The sequence below is a fragment of the Rousettus aegyptiacus genome, unplaced genomic scaffold, assembly GCF_014176215.1.
Source record: "Rousettus aegyptiacus isolate mRouAeg1 unplaced genomic scaffold, mRouAeg1.p scaffold_m13_p_4, whole genome shotgun sequence".
NCBI lineage: Eukaryota > Metazoa > Chordata > Mammalia > Chiroptera > Pteropodidae > Rousettus > Rousettus aegyptiacus.
Window position 1 is genome coordinate 91,858,714 of NW_023416307.1, and position 17,660 is coordinate 91,876,373.

General features: G+C 47.1%; 1 protein-coding gene across 2 annotated transcripts in view; it reads right to left on the reverse strand.

Annotated features, from left to right (window-relative positions):
- The window catches only part of NUP210 (nucleoporin 210), a 92,115-nt gene that overhangs the window by 52,025 nt on the left and 22,430 nt on the right, over positions 1–17,660 (reverse strand). The window contains exons 5-13 of one of the 2 annotated variants that reach the window (XM_016135572.2): positions 17,003–17,153; positions 15,025–15,157; positions 9,729–9,887; positions 9,080–9,148; positions 7,024–7,130; positions 5,832–5,972; positions 4,790–4,927; positions 3,818–3,973; positions 2,070–2,268 (exon numbers count right to left, since the gene is read on the reverse strand). In XM_016135572.2, the coding sequence (XP_015991058.2) occupies positions 2,070–2,268; positions 3,818–3,973; positions 4,790–4,927; positions 5,832–5,972; positions 7,024–7,130; positions 9,080–9,148; positions 9,729–9,887; positions 15,025–15,157; positions 17,003–17,153 (1,253 nt within the window). The other variant, XM_016135574.2, reaches the window with a different exon arrangement.

The following is a 17,660-nucleotide window of genomic DNA, read 5'->3' on the forward strand; positions in this document are numbered from 1 at the left end:
GTGTTCTGTTGTGTGAAGAAACCACAATTCATTTTCTCTATGCTACTGAGAAGATCTGGTTTATTCTCAGTGCAGGACTATGATACACAGTGCTACTATGAACATTTCTTTCAGTGCATTTATTTTGGTGGACATGTTTTGGCATTTCTGTCGAGTGTGTCCTTAAGAGTTTCCTGTTTGCACCCCAACTCCTTATTGCCCAGGAGCATGCCTACATTCAGCTTTCGTCATTACTGCCAAATATATTTCCCAAAATGGCTATATCAACTTATACCGCTACTAGCACCTGTGCTAGACCCCTGCCAACACTCGGTATTTTCCATTTTCTTAAAAAAGCCATTCTAGTGGAAGTGTAGTGGAATTTTATTGTTTTCTTTCCAAACATTTAGAAAAATTATACTTTGAAACTCTACATTCCCATTTCCTAGACTCCATAGTCGACAGCTTGCTTTCTTTTACTGTATTATCTATCCATCCATCTCCTATCCATCCATCAATTGATTTATTTTTTTATGCATCTAAAAGTAAGCTGCAGGCATCAGTATACTTCATTGTTTAGCAAAAACATAATTATCTATAGTTCAATATTTACTTATGGTACGTTTTTTCTTAAGATCAAATCTACACATAACAAAATGCACAGATCTTAAGTGGACCACACCACAAATCCTGACAAACACAGCTACCCATGATACGTCAACCTCATCATGATGTAGAACATGCCCGCCACCACAGGTTCCACAACGGTTTTCCTAGGCAATCCCCAAGCACTCTTTCCCCGGAGGCCATTGCTATGTCTTTCTGATTTTTTCCACCACAGTTTAGTTTCTTAAAAAATAAGTTTTACTGAAATATAACTCACATATTTCAGAATTGCCCATTTAAAGTATACACAATTCAGTGTTTTTTAACATACTCACAGAGTTGTGCAACTATCACCACTAATTTTAGAACTTCTCATCCCCCAGAAAGACCCCCCCACACCCACGCCCAGCCACCCCCGTGCCCCCAGCCCCCGGCCCTGCAGCCACTGCTCCGCTTTTGGTCTCAGCACAGACTAGTTTGGCCTTACACTACACATCGGCGAACTGTGCTTTGTGTCTGTCTCATCTCATGCAGCACGTTTTTGAAACTCAGCCATGCTGTTACATGATCACTGATTGCTTCCTTTGGATTAATGAGAAGTATTCCATTGCAAGGGTGTTCCACAGCTTGCTTACCCATTTATCAGTTGATGGGTATTTGGGTTGTTTCCAGTTTGGGATAATTAGGAACAAAGCTGCTGTGGACATTCATAAACAATCTTCTCCGTACTCCTTTTACTTTTATTTTCACTTAGGTCATTTCAATGCATGCTGTTTTGTCAATGGCCACCACCATAACCCTACGCTGCCAAGAACAGTGGGCCACAGCATCCACAAGCAGAGCTCAGGAGCTCCTGAAAACAGCAACTTTGCCAAATGGGCCTATTTGTGTCCACGATTACACAAAAAGAATAGGAAAATGACTGGTCTGAGTGTGGACCCTGCTTGGGACTCTCTTTCAGTTGGGTACACAGTCTGGCAAATGCTTATCTGGACATGACCTTGAATTATGAGACAGGAGACAGGCCCTTTGTAGAGCTGGGATGAGGTGCTGAAGAACGGCGCCCTGAGGGACACACCCTGGCTCCGACGGCATGGCAGAGAAGCTTCCTGTAGCACGCCACCATTCTCCGCCACCCCAGCCTCCCTGGTGTGAAGACTTTCAGCACCCTCTGCACATCATCAGGCCCCTGCCCTGGCGATGGGAGGCCCGCCTATTCTGGCCTGGCTGGAATCTGTAGCATGCCACAGGCTTTCTTATCTCCAGGCTCCCACACACTCTTCCTGCTCCTCGGAATACTTTTCCCCCATTTTCCCCCAGTCTCATCCTTCAAGTCTCAATTATTACTTCCTTTAAATGGCCCTCCCAGACACTCCCTGCTGCCTCAAACCCTCTATTTAGGAATCTAGGCCAGTCCATGTTGAAAACTCAGGCAGTCTGCCCCAATCTCACTGTCTGGTGCCCACTTATTAGTGCTGGTTTACCTGGCAGTGGCTGGAACACGCCCTGGTTCTCCATCTCAACTGTCAAGTCGAAATGGGAGCAGTCGCTCAGGGTGACCACCTCATTAGCTCCGCTGGGTAGGAGGCCGTTGATCCTTAGGGGCAGCTCCAGGGCCTGGCCCACTTGTGCCTCTACCTGACACGGGGCGAACTCCATGCCACTGGGTTCAATCACATACACCTGGAGGACAGAGCATGGACTAGGGTTATCAGGCTCCATGGGAGAAGAAGGGACTGCTACTCAAATTTACTAAGAGCTGCTGTGTGCTGAGTACTGGAGATGTGTTGGGAAGAAGACTGAGCTTGGGGGACATGGTACGTGCTGGGCCCTAGGGTGATGTTCAGGAATGGAGCTGTCAGGGAAGGCTCCTCTGAGAGGGTGATGTAGAAACTCAGACCTGAGAACCATAATCAGAGGAAGCAGACAAAAGTCTGGGGGAAAAACATTCAGGGAAAAAGAGATGGTCCGTGCAAAGGTCATGTACCAGCTCAGCACACTGAAGGAATGTAAAGAAGGCAGTGCACAGGGTGGGAGAGAGGCATCATCAACAACACGAATACAGAATAAAACAAAATTTACCAGACTCCAGGTTCTAAGAACACTGCTATCTCACTCAATCCTCTCAGCCTCCTTGTTAAGAAGGTTCTATTACCAGCCCCATGACTTGATGAAGAAACTAGTATGGAAGGTTAAAGAACCTGCCCAACCCGGGACATTGGTCACGTGCAGCCCAGCAGTCCGGCCCCAGAAGCCAGGCTCTAACCATTACAAACACTGCCTGAGGGGAACTGTCCTCCAGCTTCTGGCTAAGCACCTGGGTGCTCATTTACTGAAAAGTGGCACATTTACTGAGATGAAGAAGCTTGGGAGACAGAAGGGACAAGATGGTTATACTTTATCCAAATATTTGACAATTACTCTGTAGTTGAAGGGTCTCTGTTACAACCCTTTTCATATAAAAGGGTATGTATGTGTATCATAATTAAAAAAGACTAAATAATCTATTGTTAATATCCCAAATAATGTAAGAGGTGGTCAGGATTGGACACACCATGGATGGACCTTCAATTTCTGCCCTAAATGAATAAAAGAGGTTGAGGTCAGGGTCAGGCAGTAAGGAAAGTGGTAAAGTCAGGAGACCTCCAGGTAGGGGGGTGGGGGGGCGCACAGGCTCAGCTGCAGGTGACCACTCCCACCTGTGGCCTTTGCTAAGTGAGTTGGTCCCACATCACTTGGGGTCAAAAGCCAAGTGCAGGGCCCTGGTGCAGGGAACACCTGACTTCGTACCTGAACACAAATCAGAAGAAGGGAGTCAGGGCCGGGTCCCTTGGAGTCTGGGGCCATCCTTCACTGTGAATTTACAGCCCAACATTCAGTGACCCGTCCAATTTAGACAGTTATATCTTTTAGGTCTGGAGGAATTTTTAGAATGACTCCTTTACTTATCTCCAGTCTCCCTTGCATAAGCTATGTTAACCCTGGCCCTTCTGGTACCATATTTCCTGCCTTATGGGGTGTCATTTCCATCTCCCCGATATAGCCGTAAGCACCTCAAGGGCAGGGCTGGGGCCTGAACTCCCACTTCCCAGACCACTGTCAACACCAAATATAAGACCAAGGGCTAAAAAGTGTTTCTGAGTTGAGCCTGAGGGCTGGTTAAGAGGCACCAGCTAGTGACCACCATCCCATGCCTCCCCCATGTGGGCTATCCTGGCCCCTGATGTCTCACCTTCATCTCCCCAAAATGCAGTGGATTCTGAACATCATGTGCCTGGATCACACTGAGTCCTATGTCACTGCCTGTGGTCATCACACCCTTGACAGTGACTGTGGCAACCATGTAACTTGATGAAGACCAACTGAAGTTCCCACTTCCACCTTGGGCCTGGGGGTAGAAAATTATCATCTAATCAGACCACCTGCCTGGTCTCTCTCTCTCTGTATCTCACACACTCACATTCACTCATATACCCTCACTCTCTCTCACACATACCTACTCACACTCATTCTCTCACACACACAAGGTCAGCATATACCCACCACATGGGAAAACATAGCATCGGGCCAACACCTGACTGGAGGCTGGCTGCCTCCACTTCTTACTCTCTCTACCCTGCCCTGTTTCCAGAACCCAAGAGGGGCCAGGAAGGTGACACACCTGATTGATCAGGCAGTGGGTACCACTACAGAGACAGGACACCTGTCACCACTACCAGGGATACAACAGAAACTGATTGGGTTGTGTTGGCCATAAGGGTTTGAGCCCCAAAGGAATCGGTCCATGCCAACTAATGTCAGGTGGGCACATGAATACCAGAGACCAAGAACACTTGGTATATGACAGGGTTGGAGACATTTTCCCCTGAATTTCAAGTTTTTCTCTAAGGATATTTACAATGCTTTGGAAAAACAATATTTTACAAAAACAAATGTATGTGGAAGTTAAATCTGTGTTCCAGGTTTTCTTTATTTTGCTTTATTTTCTGTTTTCCAGGGTTTTTTCCCTGATTATCAAAATACATTGCTGTGATAAAAACCTCAGAAAATACAGAAAGTATACTCTCTGATTTTAAATTCAAATAGTATTTAAAGATATTATTAGAAGAAACAGAATAGATGAAGCCCCAATCCCATGGAAACACCCAAAGGAGTGTACCCAGATGTGTGTGTGGGGGCGGGGGGGCGGGGAGCTCCCAATTACCTTTATCATATACTGATAGGCGCCCGTCTTTGGTTGCCATGGAAATGTCAAGATGCTGGGAAAGAGGGTGATGGGAACATGAATTTCCACCTCCTGCTGGTTCCACACAGGTACACGTAAAGAGTGGACCCCTCCGTCCTACAAAGGGGTAAAGGCCACCCGATGTCACCATAACAAACAGGTCATCAGCACAGTTTTCCCAGTCAAGTTTCCCTGCCCCTCCCTGGGGATCAGTCACAAAGGTCTATTTTATGATTGTGGGAGAGGGGGAAGTAAGATGCCAGACATTCTGCAGCCTCCTCATCTCAATGGAGACGGCTTTCTATGGCTCTTTACCACTCAAGTAAACACTGCTCAACTTCATCCTCACAGATCCCCTGACAGGATGAATGTGGTTATCCCTGCTTTACATACAGGGAAACTGAGGCATGGAATGCTAAAGCAACTTGCCCAAAGCCCCCAGAGCTGAAGTGCAGACTTTGGTAGGAATCGCTATGTGGTCCACAGGCCATTTCCTTCTGCTGCCTCCTGCTCCCTCTTATAGGTCTGGGAAAGGTTTGGTGCTGGGTAAGCAGATGAGAACACCCATGTCAATGTTACAATCAGTAAAGATCTGCTCCCACCTAGAACTGTTGGCTTTTCAAGTACAGGGGAAAATGAAAAGATTTTGTAGGATGTACAGACAAAACAGCCAAAGGGATGTTTGTGGCTTCTGGGTGGTGCACAGTTGGACGTAGGGGGCCCAACGATGCTCCCCAACGAGAGCTCTGCAGTAGAAAATGTAGGCTCACTTTTATAAGGGCTGGCAAAAAGCAGAGGAAGAGGGGCTCTGGCCTGGTGTGGGGACAGGAAACAGAAAGAGCCCAAACCCCAGCCCACCAGACACCCCCTGTGAACCCTAAGAAGAAACTCTCACAGTACCTGTGAGAGCAGCGCAAAGACAGAGCTTGGGGCCCCAACTCCCCAGGACCCATGTCCAGCCTGGGTTGACATTTCTGCCTGCAGAGGGCCCAGGAAGCAAAGGAAGGAGGCATCAACTTGCCTGGTCCACTATGGAGGTGAGGGCTGCCGTGATGGTTGTTTGTCCCCTCTTTATTGCCTTGACATGATGGTACGACCCGTTCTGGGATGAAGAGAGCACCTCAAAGAACTCAGCGGGAAGCACAGTTTCAATGCGGATGTTCTGGAAGGTGAGGCAGGACAAATGAGAGATGCTTCTTGACAATCTAGGAAAGTCAGAATGCAGGACAGAAGCAATGTGACCAGAAAAAAGCAGTCAGGCCAGGCCAAGAGGCCGTCGAGGCTTGCAGGCCTCCAAAAGCCAGAAGATGACCTGGACAAAGCCCTGTAACCGAGCTCTGACTGCTTTGGTCTTTGACCCCTACCAGGCTGAAGACCTGGTGCTCTTGCTGTAGTTACTCATGTGATGCTCACGGGAGCTTGAAGTCTACTCTTGGCTTTCCTAGGCCCTGAAGTTCCAAAAAGGAAACCATCAAATATAATAAAGGATACCAAAATCCCTTACAGCTACTTCCGCCCCCCCCCCCCCCAAAAAACAAAATTTTGTGATTGACCGAGTCTTTAATAACGTGAGGAAAGCAATAACTTCTGCAAAGAAACCAAAGGGGGAACCCTCACCTCCTTCTTAAACCTCAGATACCATTAGGAAGGTCTAGGATGACGATCCTAGGAATTTCTCTCAAAGGACTGTAACATTGCCTAGACTCCTCTCCATCTGCCTATTTGTCTGATGTTCCTTTCCAGAGCCAGAAAGCTAACAGAGGTTTGCCTGTCACACAGGACTTCTCAAGAGTTATAGGTATTTCTAACCATGCAGGGAGAAGGTTGGGAAGTGCTCGCTGATTCTCTGCAAAGCAGGAAAAGATGGATTCTCAGAGCTGTGAGAATGGTCTAATGAAAAGGGCATTGAAGGGCAGCTGGCAGATACTGCCTCCCCATCACTGCCTCCTTGAACCCTGCAGCCTCCTCTCCCCACCTCAGCCCTGTAGGGAGTGGGGCTGTGGTATGCAGATACACAAATTTACAGTGTTTTGAAATGCCCCAGGCATCCCACAACAGTGCTTCCTATCCACCCAGCAGCACCACTAGGAAACACCTGAACTCAGCCTGCCTGCATGGGGACTCCTATTCTTTTGGGGGCAGCTTATTCAGCAGCTCCTCCAGGAGACACATCCCACTTTGCCACCCCATCAGGACCCAAAGCAGGCACTCACGTCTGATGGGTAGACCTTGTTACCAGACTTGTCAAGCACTTCAATGGTAATTTCGTACAGGCGGCCAATCTCGAGCACCCACCTGTCACCAGGGCAGACTGTGAACCCTATAAAACAGACAAGTGGCAGTGCTGACAACTCAGGCCACAGAGGTATGCAGCTGAGCAACAGGATGGGCCCAAGCATCATGGCTCCACACTGCTTACCTGGAGGCCCCACAACCACCTACCTGAAAGGGCCCAGACCACTTACCTGAAGAGACATACAACTGCTCAACTTAAGGATATCTATAACCACTCACTTGAAGGACCCACTACTGCTTACCTGGAGGGCCCCAAGACCACCTACCTGGAAGGGCTCAGACTACTCAACTGAAGAGACCTATAACAAACAACACAAGAGGGCCCTATAATCGCTCACCTAGACAGCCCACAGTGTCTATGGTCTGAATCCTCAGGTCTAGGCTCCGAACCAAAAGTACAGCTACACACTGAATTCATAATAGGTCTACACTGTAATCCACAATAGGTCTATGCTCTGAATCCACAGTGACATTTCACAATGAATTGAAGATTAGTCCGCTCTGAATCCAGTGAGGCTACACTCTGATTGCACAATGAATCTACTCCCTGAATACACAGTAGGTCTGCGCTCTGAATGAACATTGAGTCTGAACTCTGAATCCACACTGGTTCTACTCTCTGAATCCATACTGAAGCTATGTTCTGAATCCACAGTGAGTCTATACCCTAAACCACAGTGAGGCTATCCTCTGAATCCATAGTAGGTCTACTCTGAGGCAGTGTTCTAATCCACAGTTGATCTACACTGTGAATCCATAGTGAAGCTACACTCTGAATCCCCAGTGGGTCTACACATTTAATCCGCAGTGAGGGTACACTCTGAATCCCTACTGTGTCTACATTCTAAATGCCCAGTAGGCTTAGTTAGGTGTGAGACCTGGCACTGAGTGCTCTCCCTTTGTGAGCCTGCATGGTTCTCAAGCGTCTTGTTCTGCTCCCACAGTGGACACCACACCAGCTGAGCCCTGTGATGCTATGTGCTTTCTTATCTCCACACTACTGCTCAAGTTGTTCCCTCTGCCATGATGACCTCCCTGCAAAAGAGCAGCTTCCTGGAAAAAGCCTGCCTCAGTTATAATCTCCCTGAAGCTTTTCTCTGCACTCACATTCATTAACGCCTTCACACTGTCCTGTCACTACCTGTTATACTGGTCTCTACCTGCAAAACCAAGCACAAAGACGCCATCATCCTTCCTCCAGAACTCCAGTGCCCAGCACGGTCCAGATGGATGGAAAGTACTAAGAAAACATTTCTGAGAAAATGGAGTTCCTGAGACACCAGTACCTGGTGTTACCACATTGTCCACTTGGGTCTACACCAAATAGCAATCTTAGATGGCAGCAAACAAGAGGACCTACAGATTTGCTGCACATTGAACATTCTTGCCTTAACCACTTTATTGTACTCAATGGTTGAGTAAGCTCAGACCAAAGAAGCTTTGCATTGATGACCGAAGGTGTGTCCTGGACATCTCTCAAGTGGTCATCTGTTATCCCAGGCCCTGAATGTGCCCTTTCAGGTCCTCCACGGCTATAGATTCTTCCTCTATTCTTTCAAATGCCTCTCCTTCCTCCTTATCGAGACATCTACCAACTGTCATGTCACCGCAGGAGCCTCTCTGAGCTGGTCCCCAACCTCCAAACGTCCATAGCCATGGTCAGGTCTAGACAGAGCCTGGGTATAAAAACCAGCAGGAGACAAAGCCCTTCTCCACTCTATCCTATTCCATTTCTCCCCCTGCCGAGCCAGACACTTGCCTGACCTCATCTACTCTCTGCTTGTTTCTGGGCTCCGACAGGGGATGAACTAAGCAGCAACCTCGGCAAGGGCAGAGCGGGTACTGATGGCCCTGGACCTCCCACTGGTGAAGCTGGTTAAAGTAAAATGGTTTCTGGAAAGCTGTTACTTTTATTTTTCTAACTCTTGTAATCACAAATGAGCAATATCAAGGACCCAGGATGCCTACACTCACCCAGGTATCCGGGATCCACCACGTAGATGGTGCTGTTGGGTAACCTCGAAGCACCCTGCATGCGGATGTCTGAATTCTTAATTAAGGAACGAAACACGAGATGGCAAATAAACCAGCCAGCAAGCTTCAGTATGGCTCAGAAGGCTTATCATTAAGATATCACACACATAGAAGAGGGGAGTAAAACTCCCCTGCCTGATGCCAAGTGCAGCAGAGCCATATCACGCTTCCTACATTAGCAAAGGGTAGGGAGTGGGGGTGGGGAAGGGGTCTCTGTAAGGGACACTGACGATCACACAGGGCACATCAACAAGTCTGGGACAGGGATAACCCACATACCAGTGTGGAAACAGCTTTAGCCAGGCCCCTCGGATGAGACTGAAGGTGCCAGAGAAGGTTCCAGAGGCAAGGAGAGAGTCCCCATGCCTGCCACCACCTCCCATCCTAGCAGCCTCTCAAGTGAGACACCGACAGAGGTGAGCAGTGCCACTCAGCTGTGCTGCTATTTTGGTTCCTTCTCACTTTAAGACCTTGAGGGAAAACAGAGTTATTTTTAGCCTTGCCCTGCTTTCAGGGAGAAAAATGGCTTGACTGCCAAACAGCAGGTCTTTTGTGCACAGGACATGCATCTGGCCTGAGAAAAGGATATTCCTGTGGCCAAGGACCAGGCTGCTCTGTCCCAGCTGCACTGCAGTTACAGTCGACGTGTCCTGTGCCAAGACAGCTACAGGCTGGCCTGGGTCTCCTGCAGGACCCTGGATGTTGTTCTGAAGCCGCAACTCATACTGATCCGAAGGCATTGAGAGTTCTGGCCACCCAAAGACAAAAGAGAATAAGGGGGGGGTGGGCGGAGAGAGAAGACAGCAAATGTTAGGAGCCAATGACAGTATGCCACTGCACCCTGAATCCCTGGGCCCTGCTGCCAGTATGATTACCGTATTTTCCTTTTTTTTTTTTTCAACACTTTAAATTTTGATATTATTTTCCATGCCTGTGGATAAAGCTGACACTCTCCATGAATTTTCAGAGGCAATCGGTTTTTTGTGACTGTAATACACTGATTTTTGAAATCAAGTACAGTCTCTGAATCAAATTACCAAATGAATTGCAGAATCTCAATATTAAACCCTTTTCTGACCATCACAGAAATGAACTCTGCTTCTGCACTAAGAGGTCCAGGATGGGGCTCTCTGGATTTGTATATCCTTTGGGAGTTTCCAAAAAGGACACTGGTCCATGGTCTCTCACATAGTTTTGGAAGCTGAGTCTGTAATATGCAAAGAATCATCTCTGCTGCTATCCTGACCATCCATCAATGTTCCCCTGCTCTCTGTCACACTGTGGAAGAAAACTCATTCAACCAGTGCCAGGATGAAAAACGATTTCCCTGGGAAATAACAGGCTGACACAATCCACCACCTCTGTTGATCTCCCACACACTGTAGGTAGAGACTACAAGCACTTTTGATATAAGAGGCTGCTGCTGATCAGGAAACCAAGATGTAGCAGGACTGTTTATAGGCACATTACCCCATTTTTGTCCCTCAGCAACCCTTCAAAGAGGCATTCCTGATGCCCACATCTTGGAAAGGGGGTAAATGTGGAAAAGAAGATGAGAAGTTTGGAGTAGTCCCATAGCAGGTAAGCAACAGAGCTAGGACGCAAATCAAAGAGAACTTGATCACTTTGACATGTCCTCTCCCCAGTCTGGAGAATTTCCTGTCAAGTAACCCACTCACTGAGCCCACAGGTGAAGCCACATTCCAGCCCTCCAGAAAAAAAAGAAGAAGATGCAAAGAACCAATTACAGCTTTCTCGTTCACCACTGGGTCCCAGCTCAGGGTCCAGAATGGGAGACGCCCTGGGCAAAGATCCCAGAGGAGTTTCAGCTAGAGCATCATTCAGAATTCTCAGGAATTATGATGGGAATTCTAAAAGGGAGGCAACTTGCCCGTTTCCTGTTCTGGGGTATCTTTTGTTGTATTCCATTAGTTACTAAGAACCTCCCCTGGAGCAGAGGATTCTCAAACTGAACCAAAAGCATCACATTGGACCACCAATAATTGGCCACACACCAGACCTGCTGAAGCAGACTCAGAGGGTGGGCCGAGTACTCTGTATAAACAGGCCCTCCAGGTGATTCTGATGCACACTAGGATTAAGAATCTCTTGCTGTATACACAGCCCATTTCCTTGTCTTTGACTTGGGGAAGCCTAGCCAAGCTGGGTTGTGATTCTTGCAGATTATGTGTTCGGAATATGGCAGCAGTGCCTTAAAGATACGTGTCATAATAAAATAATAGAATAATGTCATTGCTCTATAAAGCAGTATTACTTTATGCTATGTTATGAAGCACTAGCTTCCTCCATTGTCTAAAGTTCTCCAAATGAATATGGCCCTTTGGGAAATTAATATACTGACTCTTGAGGGATCTTATACAACACAGATGTAGCTACAGATACAAAACCCTAAAATGAGGAGCTTGTGTGACTAACTCCCTTAAATACCTCTTATAATGTAGAGCTCAGTCTTGTCAAAGGTACTGAATATGGAAGGCTTTGTAGATATTAAGTGTCACTGTCCACATAAAGAGAAAGGCTGTTCTTGGGGTCCCAGACCAGCCATCTGCAGAAAGAAGATGGCCATCCCAAAAGCTAGCGTTCTATAGACAAGGTGGCCCACATTCTTCTAGGAGACACAATTTCTGATCCCCTCCAGACCCCAGGTGACCCTCTAGATGTGCTTATACTTGTCAGGGTCCTCCAACCCCCACCCCACGCAGGGTCCAAGGATGACCATGGAGTTCCCGGGGTGGTGGGCCTGAGCCCAGGATGACAGGGAGCTCACTCCCCTGCCTCTGACTCTAGCCACTGCTTAAGCAGCCAAGTGTGCTTTAGTTCTGGGCAGCTATGGATCAAGGGTGTTTTGGGTTCCATGTCCCTTCCACACCTAAGTGTTTGACACTGGAATCCCAGCCCAATATCCATTCATGCAGCTGGTTTTCTAAACCTCAGCACATTTCATGTCAGAAATTTCTACCATTCCAATCACTCAAGTTCCTTTCAGATACTAATTCCATCAGCCAGCATGTCCTTCTCACATTTTGTTTTGTCTAATAATTTGGTTACTGTGTCCATTAAGTCTACAAGCAAATCCAAATGCCGACAGGCCTGAGGACTGAGAAGACCTATGGCCCCCACTAGAAACACAGCCTTGCAAGCAACACAGACACCCCCGTTATAAGCTCCAAGAGCCCCTCTCCTCCGTCACCGGCCTCCACCTCTTGGACTGACTGTCCCCCCTCCCCACTGAGCTGTGCACCCCAGGAGAGCAGGGACCTGGGCAGCTCTGCTGGCCACTGCATAAGAAACGCCCATCAGAGAGCTGGCACAGAATAAATGCTCAGTAAATGGGCTCGCAAGAAAGCAAACTGCCACATAAAGGAAGGGAGATATAAGGGAAACAAAAGTGTGGAAGGAAAGAAGAAAAAGCGTATTTTTAAGGAAGAAAATCTAAAAGCGAGTATAAATAATTAATTTAGAGTTATAATTATCTGCCTGTTACCAAGTCCATGTAATTAACCTCTAACCTGGAATTTTCTGAGTCTTCTGCAGGATGCTGAGCAAGACGGGGCTTTGCTAAAATTCATGTCCCCTGTAATAATATCATTCCCCCAACTTCTCTGACTAGTAAGCCTGTTAAAAATGACATTTATATAAATTATACCTTAATTAAAAAGAAAAACAATCCATCTAAAAAAAAACTGGACAGTGAGTTTCCCCTTGTATGTCTTATTCATGAGACCTTCGCTGGCTAGTTCTCCCAAAGCATTCTTTGGGATCCACTCCGGCCCCATGCCAGCCAGGCCCATCAGTCACGCAGCTGCATTCTCTTTTTGGAGGAATTTTCCATCTCATTACCCTACTAACATAGGGAGGCAACTTCCCTATTCCCTGTTGGGGATCTTTCATGTGCTCCCATTCTTTGACTTCTATAGCAGGTCAGTGACCAAATCCACAACTTTTCTGGGTGCCTTGAGATGTGCTGGGGTCAGCTACTAAGACTCTTTATTAAATCCTTCCACATTTAACCATGCTGGTTCTGCCCTCTCTGGCTGGGCCACAGCTCAGCCCTCATCCACCCCATGTAGAGGGATAATCCCCACCTCGCCACTGAGAGAACTGTAAAGTCCTATGTGTTACCTTTAACAACTATTCTCATTTTCCTTTGTGGGGACAGGACCACTTGATTCTGCAGGAGTAACTAAGGCCAAGGAGCCCGACAGCTTTGAGATGTTCAGGAGTTCCATGTCTCAGTTTCTTCTTCTATAAAAATGGGGTGTCAATGAAATCTACCTCATAGAGTCGTTGGGTTATAACACGAGAGGAACAACACTTAAAAAAATACTCCATTGTGATCAGATGCTGTCAGTTGTGACTGGGCTTCCCATACCAGCTTCTTTCGGGTTGCAATACCACTTCTTGCCAGCATTCAGGTATAAGTTTCTATTTCCATTTCTGAGAAGCCCCCGTTGGCACCCTCTAGCCTTTCGACATGTGCCCTACCACACTCCTCCTCAGGACCTGACTTCTCTTTTAGAGTCTCAGAAGGTCAAGTGCAGGGCCGTCTGCTTCTCTAAAGTCAGGGGTAAATACTGGGCTCTGGCCAGGACCCCCAGCCTGGCTTCCTATACATCCTACTCTAACGCATCCGCACCACCTCCACACTGACACATTGCAGAAGAGCCAGACACTGCCTGCCCAGCACGTGGGGACATTCGGGAACCACCAGTCTGCTGCCCTCCAACCATGTTGGAAAGAAATGGGTCCAGATGTAGGAGGGGTCTGTGTTGGCCTTTCGTGGCCTTCCAAGGGGCATTGTGCTCTGCCACACAGTAATGAGTGACCAAACTATGCCTCTCAGCTGAGGCAGTGTCTTTCAGGACCACAACCCAAGCAGGTTGAAAGCTGAAGCATCAATGACTTCTTAAACAATACTCTGCATCACAGGCTTGTAGCCCTCCAGCCTGTGGGAGACACATGGGGCCTTGAGTGTGCTGCCTCTTACACCAGAGACTCTTGACAGCCTGTGCTCTGGCCATGACACATGTGTCAGCTTTAAACAAAATGATGATAATAATGCTTAGGCTTGATGCTGCTGCACTGAGAACACTCACCAAATAAAACATATCACATATATAAAGCACTTTAGAATTTCTAGAACAAATCCACATCCATTAATTCAATTTGTCCTCCTAGCACAGGCAGAAAGGCCTCAAGGGCTCTAAAAGAGAAACTGAACCCCAAAGGGAGGTGATGGCTTATCACGGCTGTCCACCAGTCAGTGACAAACCAAGAATAAAGTCCAGTCCAATGTGAAGCTCACAGCTTCTGATGTTCTTTAAACAATAGGCTATCTATCCCAAAGGACTGAAAGTGGGGCCTCAAAGAGATATTGCACACCCATGTTCATAACAGCATTATTCACAACAGCTAAACAGGTAGAAACAACCCAAGCGTCCATTAACGGATCAATGGGTAGACAAAGTGTGACCTATATACACAATGGAATGTTATTCAGCCTTAAAAAGGAAGACGATTTTGACACATGCTACAACACGGATAAACCTTGAGGACACCATACTATGTGAAATAAGCCAGTCACAAAAGGACTAATACTGTGATTCCATTTATTTGAGGTCCTTAGAGAAGTCAGACTCATAGAGACAAAAATCAGAATGCTGTCTACTAAGGGCTGAGGGGAAGGGAATGGCGAGTTAGTGTTTAACAGGTACAGAGTTTCAGTTTTACAAGATGAAAGAGTTCTAGCGATAGATGGTGGCAATGACCACACGACAACGTGAATGTACTTAATGCTGCTAAACTTTACACTTGAAAATAATTAAAGTGGTAAATGTTATATTTTACCAGAGTCAGTGACCCACCTGTAATCTTCCCTTGCCTGATCTTCTGTACCTTATAGCAAATGGAGGTTCCCACCAACAGGTAGACATCATAAGCTGGGTTCAGAAGGATGTTCTCCAAAATCAGCAGCCTGACCTCTGCAGGACTGACGTTCTTGGCATAAAGAAGAGAGTAGAAAAAGTAAGGTGGTATCAAGGAATAGAGATGGTGGGTTGGGCAAGAGAAAGGGAATCTTTAGAACTTTTTCAGTATACTCATGTGGGAACAGGGAAGTTAAGGATGAAAAAAACAAGGCAGTACTTTTAGACCCCCAAAACACCAGGAGAACACTGCATGTAAGGCAGGCATGTGTTCAGTGGTCATTTTATGTATGTTATACCACAATTTTTAATAATTAAACAGAATAAAAAGTGAGGAGCCAGCAGTGATATCTAGGGATACTATGGCCACCAGGGGGATCTCTGGGTCACTCTCCACAAAAGCCCCCAAAGCCAGTGAGGTTTGGGAATTCTAAAGCAAACCTGAAAAGGGGAGGCATGTGTCCCTGAGGAGCACTCAGACTCTGCTTCTTAGCCCTCCCTGCCCACTTCTCATTCTTCATCAAGACCTCCTCATCAGGAAAAATCATGAGTGACTTTGAAGTGGGAGAAAGACCACCCGTACGGAATCTGGTACACCCTCGTGTTACCAGATTCTGTAGGGGCCTGCATCTTCCCTTATCATTGAATTGCCTGGTTACTCTGCAAGTTGGAGAAAACTGATGGCAAAGCAAATGAGTCTCATTCACAGAAATGCAAACCCATTTTTTCTGGTGGAGGTACAGCCAATTACTGCCCTATGGATACTGACTAGCTCTGCATCTATTTGTAAATTCTTTGGGTTCTCCTCTCCTTTAACACGGTTGTAAGATCTTACAGGTTTCCACACTTAACAGTAAGTTAAAAAATATCTTGACTCATTAGAGAAGGAAAAAACGTACAGAGCCTCTTCCTTGGCCTGGGCTCTGTGGCAGGTGCCTTCCAGCATGGCAGGAAGGGAAGCCATTTACCAATACAGGCTGGACACGGGGGCCTTTCCAGCTCATTGGTGGGCCGACCCCCAACCCAGTCCTGAGCACTGCACAGGGGCCCAGAATCAGAAGAGGCAAACTATGCTATCGGGTCAGCCCTGTGACCTGGCACCTCCCATGTTTACAAAACCCTCCAGGACTCCAAATTACTGCTAATCCACGAAGGAGACTGAATCTGGAGAGATTTCTCTTGTTTATAACTTTAGAAATTAAAAGGCAGATGAAATGCCATAACCTTCCTGCCGGTTCTCCAGAAGCCAGGCAAAGAAGGAAGAAAGAGCTCAGGTTTGCAGTTCAAAAAGCAGCACAGGCAGGGTAGACATTTGCCCATAAGAACAGGAGAAGACCAGGACCTTGGCTAAACCCGCTCCTTTCCTCTGTCCCACCCCTCTCAAGACAAGGCATTGATGAAAAAGCAGGTGCTGGTGAGGCCAGGGCAATGTGGGCATGGGGGAGGGGCAGTAAGGCGCACCAGCCATTTACACGAGACCACTAGTCTCAGCACTCATGTTGGGCAGAGGCAGTAATAGCAAGGAGGGCACTTGGGAGCCCTCAGGATTTTTCACAGAGCCCCAAATGCTTGGATGTGTCCCTACAATGGGACAGGGGGGTAATCATTGAAAATAAGCTAGTTAATGAAAATACCACTGCTCCTGGTCCTCCTTCAAAACTGAGAATGGAGCAAATGCTCTATGACTCTAGATGGCACACTCTGGTGCCCCAACCACATCTCACTAGGCTGTGTCCCCCAAAACCAAACCAAATTAACAAAAATATGAAATCACACCCTGAAGTTTCCCCTTTATGAACAGTGGAACTTTCACAGTGGAGCATCTCATTTCCACTACTAAATGTGTACACAGGGGTGAGCAGGAGCAGTTAACCTGGTTCTACCCCAGAAGCCCAGCATCTTGTGTCCCAAGGCCCACCTTGTAGACGGCCTCCTGGATGCGTGCCTTGAGCTTGGAGCTCCCAGTCTTCATCCCGGACACCAGGATGGTGTCCCCTTGCTTGGCCAACTTCTCCATCTCTGAGATGTAGGAAGGAGGTATATATGTAGACTCCAAGAATGGGAGGATTCTGGAAAAGCACATGTCATCAGACCTGACGTGTGAAACCAAATAACCTAATATATTCACTGTCTATCAAGACCTCCTAGTAGGTACCAGATGCTGAAATAAGTGTCATGACCTTAGTTGGTGCTGTTTAGAAATGTGTCCCTAACACTTCCTATATCAGAATTGCCAGTGTCCTTATAAAAAATGCAAACTCTTAGCCTCTGGCCCAGGCCTCTGTCTGAATGAAGTCTAGCAATCTGCACTGTATCAAAATCTACATGTGTTTATGAGAAACACTGAAATTTGAGGACTTCTCACTTAGAAAAGCTTCACTCTCACAGATGTGGAAGATGAGGACCATGGAAGCCTAAGAAGCAGGCCCAGGACCACAGACTAGACTAGGGTGGTGTCAACAATGTCCATCAGACTCCCAGGGCCACCTGCCACATTCCAGTCCAGCCCAGGACTAGCTCCTGCCTATGGGGAATGAGTCTCAAGGACTCCCCTCAAGGGTCAGGACTAGGGAATC